Below are 20,168 nucleotides of genomic sequence, written 5' to 3'. Positions count from 1 at the left end.
AATCCGGAAAGGAGTTTGAAAGCGTTTCACGAGGAAATTTCCAATTTCAATGATTATCTTGAGGAAATTACAAAAAGTTTCCTGAAGAATTTCCACAGCGTTTTGCAAAGAGATTACAGAAATTTTCTTGAGAAAATTTTGAAGATTTTCTGTGAGAAAAAAAATCAATAACTGCATATTAGAGACCGCATATAAATTTCATTTCTCCGGAAAACTTTATTATTTTTTTTTCCGAGAAGTCCGGAAAATCGTATTTTTACCGGGTTTCAATCTAACAAGGATGTTGTCGATCATCTAGTAATCTGCGTTCGATCATTTGGTAGTTTGTCAATAACTCATTTCAGAGGCCTAAATTCAAAATTTATTGTATGGTGGACTTTTAGTGCGAAGGTTTTTCTACAACTCTTCTTAACAGGCCGATGGTCGAATTCCACTATTAAAGGAGTTACGGTGCTAGTTGCTATACTCATACTAAATGATAACAAAATATGTAATCATTTAGTCTAAGTTACTGCTACTAGCGATATAGCTCCGTTATTAGTGAAATACAAACAACGAACTGTTAGGAAGAGTTGTAGATAAACCATTGCACTAGAAGTCCACCATACAACACATTTTGAAATTTAGCCTCTGGAATGAGCTATTGACAAACTACTGAATGATCGAAGGCAGATTACTAAATGATCGATAACATCCTTGCAATCTAATAAAAAATGTCGGGCCGATTCACTCTGCCTTCACCGCCGCTGATGATTGCGAGATCGGTGCACACCTCTACTCAAGGTGATATTAACATAGGGGAAATGTTCCGATCTCCATCTCACTGTACATATTTCCATCTCATCGCTAAACGAAGAAATACGGCACCAAATTCGTCGCTTCTTTTTGTCAACATGCGTGCTCACTGCTGAAAAAAATCACAAAAATAATAAACAAACCAAATTCCTTTCCATTGCTTTGTTTTTGATGGGATTGAAATAGGAGCTATGAGATGAAGTGGCGAACCGTTCCCCTATCAGATTGTCGAAAAATCTTAGTATTTTAACATAAATGAACAAGAAACTTGCATATTGCCACATATGACTTTAACGTCGTAGGAAATTCGAAAGCGATGAAACCCTCCTATTTTGTGACCAAATTATCTCGGATTTTTTTCATTCAATCTACTAGCACCAGTCACCAGTCGATTTCTGAGATCGTGAACCGCAAATGCGCATGAGCATCCCGAATAATTGAAAATTTTCTGATTTATTCACTCAGTGTTAATTGAGAGCGAATTCCACCAACTCTGATCCTGATCTCGATTCACTGAAGAATGGTCTTATTTTCCTCAATTTCAACAATGATACCATATAACAAAACAACTCGAATAAAAATTAACGGAAACCCGTGCTTGAAGTCTGCTTCTGATCGTGATTATTCTACTCTATTCGATACACCTCGCATTTGCTTTGAGTATACTTTCCCCTAATAATAAGTCTATACAGAGTTTTACTTCATTATACTTCTGATAAATTCAATTAGCTGCTAGTAAGGAACTAAAACAAAGCTTCACTTCTCACAAGATGCTTATATATGTAGATGCGCTGTTTTTAGGTGTGTTGTATATAATATATATGTACCTCTGCAGTCATCATCACACACTAACTATTTACACCGAAAACACCGAAAGATGCTACAGAAACTGTTTCTGTTCTCCTCCCTCCACTGCTATGAACTGCAATTTATTGCTATAGATGATTGTTTTCAACTACTATTTTTTAGTACTATCAAACAAGCGCTCTCTCGCTTCTTCTTCCACACTACCATCGCACACATCTCGCTCTACCTACATAGAAAATAAATTAGACTCCGAAGAACCACGCAGCTCTCATCCATTGCTTCTTCCCGCCCGTCTACCAGTCTATTTCGTTTCTGTTGGCCGCTAGGCGACCGTTTCCTTATAATTTCCTTACACGTGTGATATTTATTGCGTTTTTTTTATCGAAGCCTTCAACCCCCGCCTCCGCTTTTACTGACAAACTCGTGCAGAATGTCGCACGCCATCTCGATGTTGTTACGGGAAATGCCCAGCGCCGTGATGACGTTCTCCTTCGAGTAGCCCTCCTGCATCAACCGGGCGATGTACTCCAGGTTGATGTTTTCGTAGGGAACGTTCGTATTGTTGTTGTTGGCTGCGCCACTGCCGGCTGCAGCCATTGCCGCAGCCACGGCACTGCTGCTCAGGTGGTTGTTGTTGCTGGTGGTGCTGGACCCGTTGCAATCCGCTACGCTGGCGGCCACCGAACTGAGGTTGACGTTCTCGTAGAGAAGCGGATTGGTGCAGCCGGTTTTGGCGGCGGCTGCGGCTAGGGCCGCTGACAACTGGGAGGTGGTGATCGACTTGGATGGTGGCTGCGGAGTAACCTTGGCGTTGATTGTGGCGTTGTTCGCCGGTAGCGATTGATGCCGTTGGTGTTGCGGGTTGGGGCTTTGGGTGGTCCCGCAGGATTGGGCCTGCTGTTGATGTCTCGGCTGAGGCTGCGGCTGCTTTGGGGTATGGAACAGCTGCGGGTGGATGGGCTGGGCTGTTTGAAAAATTGTTACCTCATTGGTAAGAATTCCGTTGATGTTGGTACTGATTGAGGTCGGCTTGAACTGATACACGTTACTGGTACTCGTGAGGACTAGATTGTGATCAGTTTTGTCATCTACCTTGAGGATGATGGGCTGACGGGCTTCCAGTGGTCGAGTGTCAATGATTCCGACTATGGTTTCAGCAGGGCCAACAATTACCTTGTCCAGATCTTCTTGGCTAAAGGGATCGGGTTCAGGTGGTTTGGGAGCAGCGGTGGTGTTACCGCAAGGGCAGGGGTCGATGGGAGTTTGGTGCTTTGGGACAGGGGGAGGATTGGTTTTAGGAACGTGATTATCGATACGGGTAGCACTCGAAAGGTTCTCTGAGCTCCGACTGAGGTTAAGGCTTGTGGCGACCTGATTGGACAGGTTGCATAGACTAGATGCTGAATTTATTTGGTTCTGAGTATTGCGTGCTGCCAGCAGCTGCGATGACTGGCACCGTGGATTAGACGTTTTTAGTCGGTTGGATTCGGATGATGGTGCGGAGGAGAGGATTCCTGGAGAGGATTTTCTAGGGGGTAGAGGAGGAGGTACAGGCTGATAGATTGACTCCATAGAACTTGACGACTGGCTTTCTGAGGAGAGTGCTTTGCTGAGTGCTCGGTACATTAAATAGCTGCTGGGATTGGTACCGCTAGTTGACACTGCAGATGAACTTGCCGGCGCGCTTAGTCGATTTTGTTGCAGTTGCTGCGAGTGTGCACTGACCGCCGTGACGACGTTGGTTTGTGTCTGCGGTAGGAAAGACGAAGATGAGGACTTGTTACATTTGACAAGGTTATGACTTGGGGTCCCGCTAGTTCCGTTGTTACCACCACCAGCTGTGCACATATTACTACAGTGACTGTTATTGTTCAAGGAGATGTTAGTGTGCGTGACAAGATTCCCGTTGACTGTATGCGTTGCGGTGGCGGCAATTGGTGGGGCCGATGCGGCTGCGGCTGCTGCTATCGCGGCCGGTGTCGTCACCAGTGCTGTCATCTGTTGTCCGTTACCGCTGTTGCTACCACTACCACCACAACCACTGGTAGATGAACTGGATGAGGTTGACGCGTAACTACAGCTGCTGGACTGGGACTGGAGGGAGGGACCGCCTGCGTAAATATCGTTACTTGTTAGCACCGGTGCGGTGGGGTTGGGTTGGCGCCGAGGCAACCGCGGTGAAGAGTGGGGGCTTTGCTTTTCATTACGTGCCAGTGTCATACTATTGCTCAGCGCGTGAAGTGACGAAGTGGCAATATTAAAATCGTCCTACGTTGGTGCAGTTTGAAGATGAAAAGAGAGAGAAAATATTACAATTTAACAATGGCATCAACAATGTGTGATTTTGGAAGCATATTTTTGTTTTCAATATCTACCTTCAGGCAAACGAAACACGATTAAGCATGCCGGAACACAATTGCACAACATATCAAACATATAAAACGCTCACAAAAGACAAGCAAAACAACAATGGTATGAATTTAATCGTAACGTTAGAATTTAATTTATATTTAACCCAATAAGGAACATATGGATGTATTAAATAGTTTTTCTTCATTCCTCGCTCTAAAAATCATGTTGCTTACTGTTACTCACCTAATTTGTTCCATTTTGTCATACCTGCCTTGATTTATTTCATTCAATGCTCTTTCAAATATCCTTTTTAATTTTACAACGCCATCGTCTATTGTTGAACACTCCATAAAATGTAAACGGAGTAATGAATATTTGCCGAGGATTTAATTCATATCATCGTCAGTCAAGTCCATGAGTTAAGTGGCTTTTTAGTTACGTGAAACGTTCCACTTAAATCATATCTAAATCCCGCCAGTTAATGCCAACATGTTTTAAATTTGTTTAAATATATTCGGGTATAAGTTCAAATTCTAACGAATTTATTACGAGTTTCACTTGGATTTTCCGCATGTGTATTAACCTATTAGACATCATTCGGTTTTGCTAAATTAACTTACAATGTATCACGCGCCTCCACGTCGTATTCACATATGTAAAAAAAAATACTGAAGGATTACGGATTACGTGATGCTTTCTTCACTACGCTCTACTTTCATAAGTTTACCGGAAGCAAACATAATTCCTTCTATTTCTTTGTTGGAATTTCATCTACTGGGACATTTCCGCCTCGACGCTTAGTATTATCATGAATGAAATAATGTACCCTTGCCGTTTATTGCCAACCTCCCCCTATATGCAAATTGAATATCGAAAAATATGCGTAGGTGCTGGAAAGGGGTCCATCAGGAGAAAGGCAAATTCGACGAGCCCACGAAAGCACGATGACGAGGCACTTGTGAATCGATTTGTGCGACCGAAAAGTCAATCTCTTCTGCGTGTGGGTTTCGGTTGGCATTGGATATTCTTAAAGCTTCCAATTTTCGGTGCACTTCAACTGCTTCTACAACTGCTATTAAACACGGTTGAATCCCGTAATCCCCATCACAGCCCTTTTAAATTGATTGACTGTGATTATGCCGGCTAGCACGGTAGTAGTGGGAGCGTAGAAGGATGGCAGCTATCAATTCGGTTAGGGAGTATTTTAGATTTGCATAACATATTCATTTGATGTTATTGAAAATTAATCCAGTGCGAGTATACCATCGTATACCAACCACCTCCCCCTACCCAAAGTGCCACAGGGTGGCTCAAAATAGTATGGGAAAAACTTTTTTCAATTTTTTTATGGACCGCCCTCTTATTCACTTCTGTGCGATGCCCTGATGCATTGCATATTAATTTTTGGTTTTATTCCTTTGGTATTTTACCTCTTATGCAAGGCTAGTTCATAACAGAGTATGGTATCAATAACAGAATGAGATATTATTGAGTTAATTTCTCCTGCTCGAGTATTGTCACGCTCCGTATCATTCTGGAGCAGGTCCACGAATTCCAAGAGTCCCTTTGCTTGGTATTCATTGAAAATGCGTTCGACCGTCTCAATCACGAGAACGTGTGGGGCGCCCAGAGACGCAAGGGTGACCTTTTCGTGTAGAGTGCTGCACATATTGTCCGACCCTATCCGTGTCGTAGCTGGTGCGAGGCAAGGATGTATTCTATCATCACTACTGTTCCTCATCGTAATTGACGAGATTCTGGTAGGTGCGATTAACCGTGAACCAAACCGCGGTCTGCTATGGCAGCCTATAACCATGGAGCACCTAAACGACTTCGAATTGGCAGATTGGATTGTACTCCTTGCTCAACGGACCTCTGATATGCAGACTAAGGTCAACGACCTTGCCGAGCGTTCCGTCAGGTTTAGTCATCAACGTCAACAAAACCAAATCGTTGGATGTAAACATGGCGACCATTTCCAGTTTTACAGTAGCTGGCAAGTAGTGGAGAATGTTGAAAGCTTCCAATATGTTGGTAGCCAAATAACGTCAGACTGCGGTTCCAAGAAAGAAAGCTGCATTTGCGAGTTTAAGAAATATCTGGAATAACAGGCAGATAAGTGAACGCACCAAAATCCGAATCTTTCACTCTAACGTGAAATCTGAACTATTATACGCTAGCGAAACATGGTTTGTATCAATGGGGAACACTCAAAGGTAGCAGGTGTGCATCAACAGATGCCTGCGGTACATTATTCGGGCATGATGGCCTCCCAACTGAATCTCAAACAACGAGCTCCATTGTCGTTGTCACCAGAGGCCGATAGCAACAGAAATTTGGGATCGGAAGTGGGGGTAGGTCGGCAACAGCTTACGTAGGGGCGGGAACGAAATCTGTAAACAAGCATTAGACTGGAACCAAGCGGGACATTGCAGCAGAAGCAGACCCAGCCTCAATTAAGCAATAAAAGATGTTGAACCAAATCGAACCTGGCAACAGGTTAAAGCGATAGCTGGACATTGCTCAAGATGAAGATCTTTCAAGCGGCCCTTTGCATCACCGGGGATGTACACTGCCCATGATCGCAAATTTGTAACATTTGCATTTTGATTGATTTTGTAAATACTTTATCAATTCTCCCCACAAACCTAATTATTTCCAGCTTACCACAGATAAGTAAGATAATAAAGCCTATTTTACTGTTGCGGGATTGGATGCAGTTGATTTCTTGAGCTTTCTGAACGATTCGCAATGAACAACAATGCGAGTGTTACAATGATGCGATCATGGGCAGTACAGGACCCATAAGAAAGTAAAAAAAAACTACGGGCGGTCAATCAAGCTCAAGCTATGGTTTGCGAAAATCCTCTTTGGCTATTTGACTAGTTCTGTACGGAGGTCTATAAAGTGTATCACAAAGAGGGTGTAGGTGGAGGAGTTTTTGAAAATTTCTGGAAAATGAACCCACGCAAGTAGAGATGTCGTAAAATCCCGATTAATCGATTAGTTACTAATCGATTACTCTTGATTCTTGTCGATTATTGAATCGATTAATCATTGTATAGTAATCGATTCAAAATTAATCGATTATCACAACGATGAATCGATTAATCGAAATAATCAATTAATTTTCGACATCCTTATGATGTCGTAAAATTCTGATTAATCGATTAGTAACTAATCGATTACTCACGATTCATCTCGATTATTGAATCGATTAATCGTTGGGTAATAATCGATTCAAAATTAATCGATTATCACAACGATGAATCGATTAATCGAAATAATCGATTAATTTGCGACATCTCTACACGCAAGTACGAAAAAATCGGGTCGCTCGTTGGTTCGCTGCTGAACCTATAGTTAGGTGAATATAGTAAAACTCTGAAGTTTGTTGGTCGTTGGTAGGAACCGCTGTTGGATAGGATGGTCGCATTAGGGAAAATTGAACTGTGGAGTGGGTTTGTTCGATGATCGACTTAATCTTATTTTAGAATTGGTCTATCGAGACAGAAAAGAAATCTCAATGCGTTCTGCAAACCTTGGCTACTCCGGTCAATTTCTTCCAACTAATTTCAAAATGTTACTTCTATAACTCGATATTCACAATGGTTCATTCAATATCCGGTAAAGAAGTGTTTACTGTGGTTTGAAGGAACTTCTGGATTTAGTTAGATCTCTCGATTCAGATACTCGTATTTGATTAGCCTTCCAAGTGCATTGTGGTCTATTTTGACCCAGAGACTATTTAAAAACGTTGTAGTTTTGTAACGAAATGAGATTTCTGACTTTTTCACATGTTTGGAAACAAAAAATTGTGGGTGGTGACCAGAATTCAGCGACCTCTAGGAACGCCACAACAATAAAAGTGACACATTGTGCATTGGGTCAAAAACGACCCCAACTTCAATTCGGTCCCAAAAGTTCATTTTCGAACCAATTTTCAATCTTTTTTAATCAAATTGAAGTATGGATATCGCGGATTTCGTTACGGACTGATTGTTGAAATTTGGTAATTCTGGTTTTCAGTAATCAGTTTTGAATAAACATACCTAGATTCTGAGGCCAATTTTTGACGTGATTTTTTGCCTTGCTAAGGGTAATTTTGGGAATGCTCACAATTTTTTTTGGGTATCCAGCTGGAGCTACATGGTAGCTTAAATTGTCAAGACTGGACCCGAACAACAATTTTGCCTCTACTAGGACCAATACTTAGAAGAACTAGTCTATGTTGACCGCTTGAACACTTATTTGTTTGAGTATTGTAGAAGCTAGTAGAATCTCAAAATTTCTGTTTTTGTATAGATTTCCCTTTTTCCTTCAGACTATTTATCGTCAACCTGTCAATAATTAACCAAACAAATAACGGAAGCTCTAAAGACACAAGAAATTTGTAGAGAATTTAAATATAAAATTGTGTTTAGAGTTTCTTGGAGCCGACATTTAATATCTAATAGCAGTCTATGTTGACAACGGGTGATACTATTGCCACCTCCAAGTAACACTTAAATTGGGGATATTATTCTGATGGTGTTTATACAAGTTATGTTATAATGAATCGAAATATTAATCTAAGAGCTTCCCTTGTCTTGATGCGGTTAAAGAAGTAGTTTGGAGAATTGTACCTACCGTTATGTCTTCTACAAATTGCAGTGATGTCTGATATTACAAGTTTTAATAGTCAAATAGTAAGTTTACTTCTAATTTTGTCTAATATTTCGTAAGATGTCATTTTGTTTTAACTTGTTTAATTCACCTATCACATTGTCTTTCTTAGTTTTTTGTGTTCTCTACGTAATTCAGTTTAAGTCGATACTCAATGTAGATTATGTTGCGTCGTTCCTTCATTTTATTTGTCTAATACTAATCTCCCAGGGCCGTTTCCACATAAACGAAAAACCTAATCTAAAGGTTTTAAAAAGAATCGCTTAAAAGTTGAGCGAAGATAATAAAATTTGCCCTACCGTTTCTAATTGTCTTAAATCCTTACAAGCAAGTGTAAAATAACTATCATTATATAAGTCGTGGTCAGCTATAGGATTCATTTTTCGGTGGCAAAATAAATCTTCATCACGCCTATTCCCTATCTGTTAATAAAATTTATCGAGAGTGAAGCCATTATTAGATTGTTTGTATACCATATATGTTATGTGTGGTATTTTATATTATGCCTCTTTAATTTGAGACTTAACAAAATGAGAGAGACGCCACGCTCCTAGTTTTGAACAAAAAAAACTTGTACTCAGTGAATCCTATTAAGGTGGTTATACAACAAAGCCACAAATCAGCCATCTTGGAAACCACGTGTTTTTTCTAGTGATTTTTCAAGAGCATGAATTGAGAGAACCACAACGCCCATGGAGATGAAACATCCGTAGATCGTTTGTGTACTAATGCTAAACAATCGACTTTAATTTCAGCTTTGTACGAAAAATATTACGCCAGATTTGAACTTTTCATTACAGGAGTAGAAACCGAGTGGTGAATTTGAAATTCACCATTTGGCTTGATTGTATAATCACTTTAATGTCAATTTCCTATTAATGTCGATAAACTTGATTACATTTTCTCTATATAAACCTATTTAGCTAGATTCAAGGGTAGCTACGACTCATCATAATCAAAAAACACATCAGAAAAGTATTGCAAAAAAGGGGGAGATCTCACTTCAATATTACTGAGGAAAGAGGCCCACCTCACTGCATTACTATCGCAAGCTCCAAGACACGATGTCCGTTGGTTCACATGGACATCCGTAAAATCAGTGCGTCAATGCAAAATTGTGACGAGGCATTGAACAAAAATAATCAACATGTGATACCACGTCTTTGGTTGCCATATCAGTGCTAATGGCGTAAGCCCACCCATCGCGGCAAGATCACATATCCGAGGGAAGGGAAATGCTCACAATTTTTTGTAGCAAAAATCCCAATAAAATGGACCCATTGTCTATTTACATGGATCATCACAATTCCTGGTTATTCCTTGGTCTAGTGTCTCTCCAAAGAGCTGGAACGTCCATAAAAGTGTTCAATTCATGAAATTAATCATATAATTATTGTGGTGACCCATATTAGTGGACCTGTGTCCTCCGGAAGATCCAGAACATCTGGAACATCCGTAAAAGTGATAAATTGATGAAACTCATCTTAAAAAAGCCCGGTTTTTTCAAAAGCTATTGATTATCGTACGAGTAACATTCTAATGGACCTGAGTGGCCACTGGAGGTTCTCTGGAAGATCCGGAACACCCGTAAAAATAATCAATCAGTGAAAAACATCATGAAAGAGCGCGGTTTTTCAAAGCTTTTCATTATTGCATTCTGAGCAATAAATGATGGTGGTGATCCTCCATAAGATCCGGAACATCCGTGAAAATGGTCGATTCGGGAAACCCATAAAAGAAGAGTGCGGTTAATTACTAAGCTGTCTTTTATCGAACTCTGAGTAACAAATGATTTTGGTCACCCTTTTTTATGGGCCCATGTGCCGGAAAATCCGGAATATCCGTAAAAGTGGTGAATTCATGAAACTAATTATAGAAAAGCACGTTTTTTAAAGCTACAGTTCAACCTCCATGAGTCGATATTGAAGGGACTGTCGACTTATGGAAATATCGAGATGTGGAATAGAAAATCCTTGAGTAGCTGTAACCCTGAAAATATGTTTTATTATGGCATCATTTGCTTGAGCTTGAGTCAATATCGCATCATAGACTCATGGAGGTTTGACTGTATCGATTATCGTACAACTGAATAACTTAATTAAAAGATCCATTCAGGATATTAGGCCGGATCTCATAAAGCCTTTTTGCCTTTCTCGTACAACAAAGTTGCACCGAAAGGCTATCATTTCACTCCGAAAACGCACTTTTTATAGAAGCCTCTGAGACCCATAGTGTTATATACCAATCGACTCAGCTCGACGAACTGAGCACATGTCTGTCTGTCCGTGTGTATGTATGTGTGTATGTGTGTGTGTATGTGTGTGCACAAAATCTGAAGAAAACATTAGACAACTTTTCGTATAGTAATCCTTAACCGATTTTCTCGCAACAAGTTTTATTCGACAGAGGACAAAGCCTTGTTGATCACTATTGAATTTGATAACGATCGGTCATTGCGTTTAAAAGTTATGAAGAAAATGGTACACCGAACCATATAGGCCCCATATAAGGTTGGTGTCTTAACTAATTGCGAGAAAGGCATCACCAACGCAAGGTGGATTAATCTGTTTTTTAAGGATGTCCCAGATATTTCGGAGGACCACCGAAGGAGGAGGCCATTCAAGTCCATACGTATGGATCAAGACAATCAGTTCTTGCTTAAAATACGAAAATTAAAAATGGAAATCGGCATGCTTCTAAAATGCGTTTCATGAATGGATCACTTTTTCCGCTGGTTACTAAGGTCCACGAGAATTATTTTTTGCTCAGAGTACGATAACAAGAAATTTTGAAAACAAATCGTTCTACTAGAATGGCTTCCATAAAATCAACACTTTTACTTATGCTTCGGATCTTCTGAAGGACCTTCGGTGTCCACTCAGGTTCGTGAGAATGGGTCACGTCAATGATTCCTTGCTTAGAACACGACAACAAAATTTTGTAAAAATCGCGTTTTCCTATAATGAATTTCATGAATTGAACAATTTAACAGTTATTCCGGCTTTTCCGGATGATCTCCGGCCACAACAATTATTTGTAACTCAGAACACGATCATAATTTTTTCATAGAAAAATGCCTGCGTTTAAGATGAGTGCCATTATTTGAATACATTTATGGTTATTCTGGATCTTCCGGAGCACCTCCATTGGCATCTCTGGTACATGAGGCTGGGTCACGACAATTATTTCTTGCTCAAAGCACACCAAAAAGTTTTTAAAAATGCATCCTTTAGTGTCAAGAAATCACCACTTTAAAGGACATTTCTTATCTTCCGGAGTACCGTAATCCGTAACCGCAAACCTTCATAAGACGATATTTAAGGGACTATCGATTCATGGCAATATCGAGAAGTGGAATAGAAAATCTTTGGAAAGCTATCCAAGTGTCCATTACAGAACCCAGAAAATATTTTTCAATATTATATAATTTGCTTCCATGAGTCAATATCGAGTCATGGAACCTCAATTCATGGAGGTTTGACTGTGTGATGACCATGAATTGATCACTTTTACGAAGATTCCTTCGGTGAATCTCTGATGGCTACTCATGTCCATGGAAATGGGTCACCGTAGTCATTCGTAACTCAGAAAACAATAAGGAAAAGCCTTGGAAACAACACGCTCTTCTATGATGAGCCTCATATGTTGACCACTTTTACGCATGTTCCGGATCTTCCGGGGGAATACCAGTGGCCACTAAAGTCCATCAAAGTTGGTCACGACAACCGTTTGTTGCTCATAGTACGATAATCAAAAGCTGTGAAAAAATAACGCACTCTTCTATAATGAGTTTCAGTTTCACTTTCACGGATGTTCCGGATCCTCCGAGGGATCTCCGGTGGCCATTAAAGTCCATCAAAATAGGTTATGACAAACGTTTGTTACTCAGGGTACGATAATCAAAAACTTTGAAAAACTGTACTCTTTAAGAGCCCGAATTTTTCGGAGGAGCCCATCTTGCTCGAATAAAGATTCTTTTTGCGACCCCCTCAGCTGAACTAGGCGTGGTTCACTGAGGGGGTGGAACTTAAATCCGAAGAATGCCCGTTCGCCTCGGCAGAGGGCCTTGTTCCCGAAGAAAAATCTTCGGGTGTTGGGGATTTGATTATACAGCCCAGCGTCCTTCAAAGAGGAGAAAAGAGCTGCCACTTTGTCTTCATCGTCGGCTAGAGCGTCCGGAATACTAACAGGGATTCTATAGAGTTCCCTAGGATACTCATATTTGGGACATCTGCAGATGAAGTGTGAGAGACCTTTGTTTGGCCGGTCCGTAATCTGAAAACGACATCTACATTACCCCTGATGCCAAAATATCCAGGGATCTAGACGAAGCTGGTATTTGGCGCCATGCCAGTGAGAATTCCTTGGATCCATGGATGTTTGGGAGTGTTACTCTGGAAGGCGGCGATGACACTGGCTGGCAATCGGCTTGTTAGCCGGGACCGTAGCGGTGGCAAAAATGGCGGCGGCTTCATCCGAGACGATGTTGCACTGACTGACTAGATTCTCTGATCTATTTAGACCGGGTCCAGAGACTCCAAAACCGACCCCGCGGCTGGAGACAAGTCCGTCGTTGTACCGGATCTTATGATTCCGGAGCCGTGTTCCTAACAGTTCTAGAACAGATATTCTTAACTCGTCAGTGTTTTCTCAACTTTTGAACCGGGTGGCAATGTTGTGGTAGATCCTGGCAGGAGACATTAGCCAGCTTCTCGCTTTGTGCCAGTGGACCCGCGCCACTGGGGAGAGATCGGTTCTGGCAACATTTTTTAGGATTCGGTCAGTTTCGTCGAAGACAGAGATCCTGAATTCTCCTAAAGTGGTAACCGCAATAGAGGCGGCTTTGCGGCAAATAGCCATCAGAACCCGATGTCAGAAGGGGAGAATGCCAACGTCAACGTATGCAGCCGGACCGGGCGAGTGTTGACGAAATTTCGGTAAGCAAGACACGTTAGCTCGAGACCATAAAGCAAGCGGGTGTCGATAATAGCTTGTCCAGTTTTTAGTCTGGTGGTTCTGTTCACGGTGTTTTTTCGCAAGTGGAAGAAGGGAAAAAATAAAGGGTATATCTAGAAGAGAATCAATGATAGGGGAAACCGCCAAATGTTGAACGACTATTTTTTTTTCGCTTTTGTTGAACTCCCATAAGAAATGCACATGCGTTCAACAGTAGGCGACAAAATTAGCCGTTCAACATTTGGCGAATTATCTAAATGTCAAAACCTTCTTCAACTTCATTTGGAGCAGAGTCTATTATATATTGACGGCGTAGCACCAAGTTAGAATTCGGAAGTCGGGACTTTCGAACCGAACTTTCTTCCGAAGTTTTATTTGTCAAACTAATTAATGCGTTGTTAAGCGCATCTTTAGGCGAATCCAGCGCACTACTTCCGAAGTTGGGAAAGTTGCCTGTATCTGGAGAAAAATCCAACTTCGGAACAAATGCTTGTTGGTAAGGCGGAAGTATTGTTACCGCCTTATGATTATTATGGCGAATTGAAACACAAGAATTGGAGACGAGTCAGCCTAGGGCTGAAAATTTCCTTAACCCTTATGCGGCCGACGGGGTACCCGTGTTCCTTTTTCAACTTCAAGTGGTGATATTTCAATGAATTTTTATAGCTGAAAGCTGAAACTCGGTGACATCTAAGAACTCCATAAAATGTAGCATCTGTGAATCACGTTGATACAGTGAGGAGGGACGTGGGGAGGGGCATTTAATTTTTTTTTACCACGTGGATGGCCGACAGGGTACCCGTGTTCTCATAAATTGATATTCTCTTAACTTCAACAATTTTCAGCCGATTTGGATAATTTTGACAGTTTTGGAATCAGAAACTCATATACTTTTTGCCCATTGTCAAGGTTTACAGGTTTTGTCCATGGTTATACAAGAAATCTTTGAAGTAAGGCTTAAGAGTCTACACACGTAACCGAAGGACTATCAACCAGTTTCAAATATATTACATGCTCATTGCGCTTCTTAGAATAGTCGGTGTTCACAGTATATATTCTGGGTCTCCAAAAACCCCTGGAGTAAGGCCTAAGTCATCCAAAAAATCCCTTGAATAAGATCTTATGGTCTGCTTACGTTACTAAAGTTCTATCGTGGAAATTCAAAAACGGTACATGCTCTTTATGGTGCTTAGCATATAATGCTTTCACAGTATATGTTCCGGGTCATCCAATGATCTTTTCTCAAAACATGTTTGCATTCCAAGTAGTTCTTGTTGCTGTTATTGATTCCAGGTAGTCTACGAACTCCATACAGTCAAGGTCTTCGGATCAATATCCGTAATGGAGGCAGTTATCGAAGAATAAACAAGTTGCGTGACCCTTTTCTTGGTATATGTTTGTATTCCAAGTAGTTATTGTTGTTGTCGTGGCTCCAGGTAGTCTACGAACTCCATAGAGTCAAGATCTGTGGATCAACCTCAGTAACGGAGGCAGTTACTGAAGACTAAACAAGTTTTGTGACCCCTTCTTGGTATTTGATTGTATTCCAAGTAATTCTTGTTGTTGTCATTGGTTTCAGGTAGTCTACAAACTCCATAAATTCAAGGTCTTCGGATCAATCTCCGTAATGGAGGCAGTTATCGGAGAATAAACAAGTTGCATGACCCCTTCTTGGTGTATGTTTGTATTCCAAGTAGTTCCTATTGTTGTCGTGAGTTCCAGGTAGTCTACGAACTCCATACAGTCAAGGTCTTCGAATCAATCTCCGTAATGGAGGCAGTTATCGAAGAATAAACAAGTTTTGTGACCCCTTCTTGGCATATGTTTGTATTCCAAGTAATTCTTGTTGTTGTCGTGGGCTCTAGGTAGTCTACGAACTCCATAGATTCAAGGTCGGTGGATCAACCTCCGTAATGGAGGCAGTTATTGAAGAATAAACAAGTTTTGTGACCCCTTCTTGGTATATGTTTGTATTTCATGTAGTTCTTGTTGTTGTCGTGAGTTCCAGGTAGTCTACGAGCTACATACAGTCAAGGTCTTCGGATCAATCTCTGTAATGGAGGCGTTTATCGAAGAATAAACAAGTTGTGTGACCCCTTCTTGGTATATGTTTGTATTTCATGTAGTTCTTGTTGTTGTCGTGAGTTTCAGGTAGTCTACAAACTTCATACTGTCAAGATCTTCGGATCAATCTCCGTAATGGAGGCAGTTATCGGAGAATAAACAAGTTGCATGACCCCTTCTTGGTATTCCAAGTAGTTCCTGTTGTTGTCATGAGTTCCAGGTAGTCTACGAACTCCATACTGTCAAGGTCTTCGAATCAATCTCCCTAATGGAGGCAGTTATCGAAGAATAAACAAGTTTTGTGACCCCTTCCAAGTAATTCTTGTTGTTGTCGTGGGCTCTAGGCAGTCTACGAACTCCATAGATTCAAGGTCGGTGGATCAACCTCCGTAATGGAGGCAGTTATTGAAGAATAGACAAGTTTTGTGACCCTTTCTTGATATATGTTTGTATTTCATGTAGTTCTTTTTGTTGTTGTGAGTTCCAGGTAGTCTACGAACTCCATACAGTCAAGATCTTCGGATCAATCTCCGCAAAGGAGGCAGTTATCGAAGAATAAACAAGTTGCGTGACCCCTTCTTGGTATATGTGTGTATTCCAAGTAGTTCTTCTTGTTGTCGAAGACTCCAGGTAGTCTACGAACTCCATAGAGTCAAGGTATGGGGTTCGACCTTGGTAACGGAGGCAAATATTGAAGAATAAACAAGTTGTGTGACGCCTTCATGGTATTTGTTTGTATTCTAAGTAGTTCTTGTTGTCATTGGTTCCAGGTAGTCTACGAACTCCATAGAGTCAAGGTCTGTGAATCAATCTTCGTAATGGAGGCAGTTATCGAAAAATAAACAAGTTTTGTGACCCCTTCTTGGTATATGTTTGTATTCCAAGTAGTTCTTGTTGTCGTGGGCTCCAGGTAGTCTACGAACTCCATAGATTCAAGGTCTGTGGATCAACCAGTGAAAGTTATTTCATGAAAATCATTGTTGTTTGCGGCAAATTGGGTCGATAAAATCGGGTTAGGTAAAATCAGGGGTAGACAAAATCTGGGAGTGACAAAATCGAGTCAACCTCATCTGAGTGAATGTACGCATTCCTAGTAGTTTTTGTTTTTGCCATGGTATTAGGTAGTCTATGAACTCCATATATGAATGATCTACAGATCAACCCACGAACGGAAGGCTAGTGGTATATGTTTGCATTTCAAGTAGTTCAAGTTGTTGTCATTCGCTCTGGGCAGTTATTGAATGATAAACAAGATGTGAAACCTCATCTTGATATATTAGCATTCCAAGTAGTTATTGTTGTCTTGTTGTTGTTGTTGGTTCCAGGTAGTATACAAACTTTATTCATATCTCTAATATGAAGTTGTTTTTTTCTTGGGAAATGCAAAATGTGAATGAATTGGAACGATACAACTTCACGCCGAGAAAGTGAGGGAAAAAACGGGAAAAAAGATCATGTACCATATTAAAATTAGATTAAGGACACTCCTCACAGAATCCAAGTTTCAAAGTGCTCGCGTTTTCGGGGGCACACCAATCGATACGGAGGCGGCGCACAATTGTCATTTTTGTTGATTAAGCTTTGCTGCATGCGTGAAATAATAAAAATGACAGTTGTGCGTTGCTTCCGTATCGAGTGGTGTACCCCCGAAAACGCGAGCACTTTGAAACTTGGATTCCGTAGGAAGTGACCTTTAAGACCTTCTAGATATTCGTGTAAGCCTAGAAGTCTTACTCCATAAATTTTTAGGATGACCATTAGCATATGCCATGAACGCATTTTATTTATGGACCCCAAAAGCAGGAACTAGTAACCTGCCAAAATATCCTGCCAAAAGCATGTATCAAATTTAAAACAGGCTGATATATCTCTGGTGTATATCCTAATGCCTTACTTCAGGGTTTTCTTGGATGACCATGAACATTTAAAATGGGTGCATTCTATTCTACGTACCATAAAGGGCATGTATAACTATTCAAATAGGCCGAAAGAACTCTGGTTACGCGTGAAGTTCTTGAGTGTTGTTCAAGTGTTCTCTTGGATAATCATGAACATATGCAATGAAAGCGGTATATTCTATGTACCACAAAGAGCGTATGCCACTTTTGAAACAATCCGAAAGGTATCTGGTCACCTGTGAAGATCCTGAGGCCTATTGTAGCATTTTCTTGGAAGACCATAAACATATGCAATGGACGCAATCTATTCTATATACTACAAAGGGCATGTAACACTTTTGATAAAATCTGAAGGATCTTTGGTTACGCGTGTAGATCTTAAGGCCTTTTCCAGGGTTTTCTTGGATGACCATGAACTTAGGCAATAAAGGCGTTCTAATCTATGTACCACAAAGGGCATGTACCAGTTTTGAAATAATCTAAAAGATCTCTGGTTACGCGTGTAGACCTGGCCTTTTCCAGGGTTTTCTTGGATGACCATGAACATATGCAATGAATGCGCCAGAGGACTTATCCGAGAGATTTCTTCGATAGCGCAGAACATATGTAATGATCACATTTGATTTCATGATACACAAAGAGCATGTACCACTTTTGAGACAGGTCCATAGACCCATGGTTACGAGTGTAGACCTTAAGGCCTTACTCAATAGATTTCTTGGATGACTCGGAACATATACTGTGAACGCATTCTATGCTAAGTACCACAAAGAGCATGTATTGTATTTGAATTTGCATAATAGGCCTTTGGTTACGTGAGTAGATCTTTAGGTTTTACTCCAGAGATTTCTCGGATGACTAAGACCTCATTTCAGGGATTTTTGCATTACCCGAAGCATATACTGTGAACACCTTCAATTCTAAGAAGTTCAAAGAGCTTGTAGCATATTTGAAACTGGTTGAATGGCCTTTGGTTACGCGTGTAGACTCTTAAGCCTTACTTCAAAGATTTCCTGTATAACCATGGCAGGGATTGAACTTATCATTTCTCGCTTAACTTTTCAAAAGGACCTAAGTAACATTTTTTTCATGAATTAATTTGAGTACTGCAATCAAAAGCTTTCATGTTTTTCTGCTGATTGCGCTATTCAAATTAATTCATGAAAAAAAGGTTACTTAGGTCCTTTTGAAAAGTTACGCGAGATTTCATTATCATTTAGTATTCAGCCAATAACTCATTCCAATGATGGAATTCCAAAAAGTGTTGTATGGCGGACTTCTAGCACTATTTCCCCTCTACAACTTTGTCTGAGGGTACATTGCTCTATGTCTAATATATACAGCGTGAAACGCTAGTATCACTTAATATACTAAATGATAATAAGTGTTATTATCATTTAGTATATTGTGTGATATTAGCGTTTCACTCAGTAAATATTAGACATAGAGCAATGTACCCTCAGACAAAGTTGTAGAGGGGAAATAGCGCTAGAAGTCCGCCATACAACACTTTTTGGAATTCCATCATTGGAATGAGTTATTGGCTGAATACTAAATGATAATGAAATGATAAGTTCAATCCCTGAACCATGGGCATAAGCTGTAAACCTTGATGATGGGCAAAAAGTATATGAGTTTCTGTTTCCAAAACTGTCAAAATTATCCAAATCGGTTGAAAATTGTTGAAGTTATGAGAATATCAATTTATGGGAACACGGGTACCCTGACGGCCATCCACGTGTGTTTTTTTTTTGTTGGCCGCATAAGGGTTAATAAAGACAAAAAAAAAAGAAAAACGCAAGAATTGATTTTTTTAGATTTGAGGACAGCTTCAAAGCTCTTCAATACACCCTCTCAATAAAGTAACAACGAGAAACTCACGTGTTTGCACTCTGTGGGTGACTTGGTTATCGAATTAAAAAGCTTTAGAAGTGAACACTCCCGTCAAGTCACGTCAAGAAGGGTTGAACATAAATGAAAGTTGCCGATATAATAACATAAGCATCATTCAGAATCAGTGTAAGCAAAAGATATTTTAGTTACCAGATAAAGATTGTCGCTGTCCGGAACATCTTTTGCTGGCGAGGATAGGGGAGCTAAATGTCAAAGAAGGAAAATCCATACGATTTGACAGCGACAGCGACTCACGTAAAAGAATAACAACTATTATCAATGAACTGTCAAATTGCACTCTCACGTCGCATCACACCGTCGCGTTTACTCTGGCTTCACCCGAAAGCCCCAGAGCACTGCGAAAATTGATATAAGTAAAAGACTAACGAAAAATGAACTCCTCTAAGGCTCTGTCTCATTTGGAGAATGAAACTTAAAAGTGACAGTTCGAAAATTATCAAATAACTCGCTCATAAGAATAGCTGGTGCTACCCAGCAATCCCAAAAAGACATCGATGCAAAATGATTCAAAAGTCAAAAGTAATCTTGCTCTGCGAGCAGGGTTATTTGATATTTATTGAAATGTTACTTTTAAGTTTAATTTCAGTTTAATTCTCCAAATAAGACAGACCCTAAGAAGTTCTGACGTTTGAGCGGGCGTATAATGAACACAAAATGAACTTTAGTTCAAGTGAATACCCCTCTTAAATGTCCAAATCCACTAGGTAAGTGAATTTG

At 40.4% G+C, this 20,168-nt stretch overlaps 1 protein-coding gene across 4 annotated transcripts in view; it reads right to left on the bottom strand.

The window, feature by feature from the left end:
* Positions 1 to 723: 723 nt before the first annotated feature.
* The window catches only part of LOC134208844 (E3 ubiquitin-protein ligase CBL-B-B), a 256,622-nt gene continuing 237,177 nt past the window's right edge, over positions 724 to 20,168 (bottom strand). For 3 of the 4 annotated variants that reach the window (XM_062684788.1, XM_062684789.1, XM_062684787.1), the window contains exon 9: positions 724 to 3,870. In XM_062684788.1, coding sequence (XP_062540772.1) covers positions 1,993 to 3,870 — 1,878 coding nt within the window. In that variant the 3' untranslated portion in view covers positions 724 to 1,992. The remainder of the gene's footprint in view (positions 3,871 to 20,168) is intronic. The other variant, XM_062684790.1, reaches the window with a different exon arrangement.

The sequence above is a fragment of the Armigeres subalbatus genome, chromosome 2, assembly GCF_024139115.2.
Source record: "Armigeres subalbatus isolate Guangzhou_Male chromosome 2, GZ_Asu_2, whole genome shotgun sequence".
Taxonomy (NCBI): Eukaryota; Metazoa; Arthropoda; class Insecta; order Diptera; family Culicidae; genus Armigeres; species Armigeres subalbatus.
This window is presented reverse-complemented; position numbering and strand designations above follow the sequence as displayed.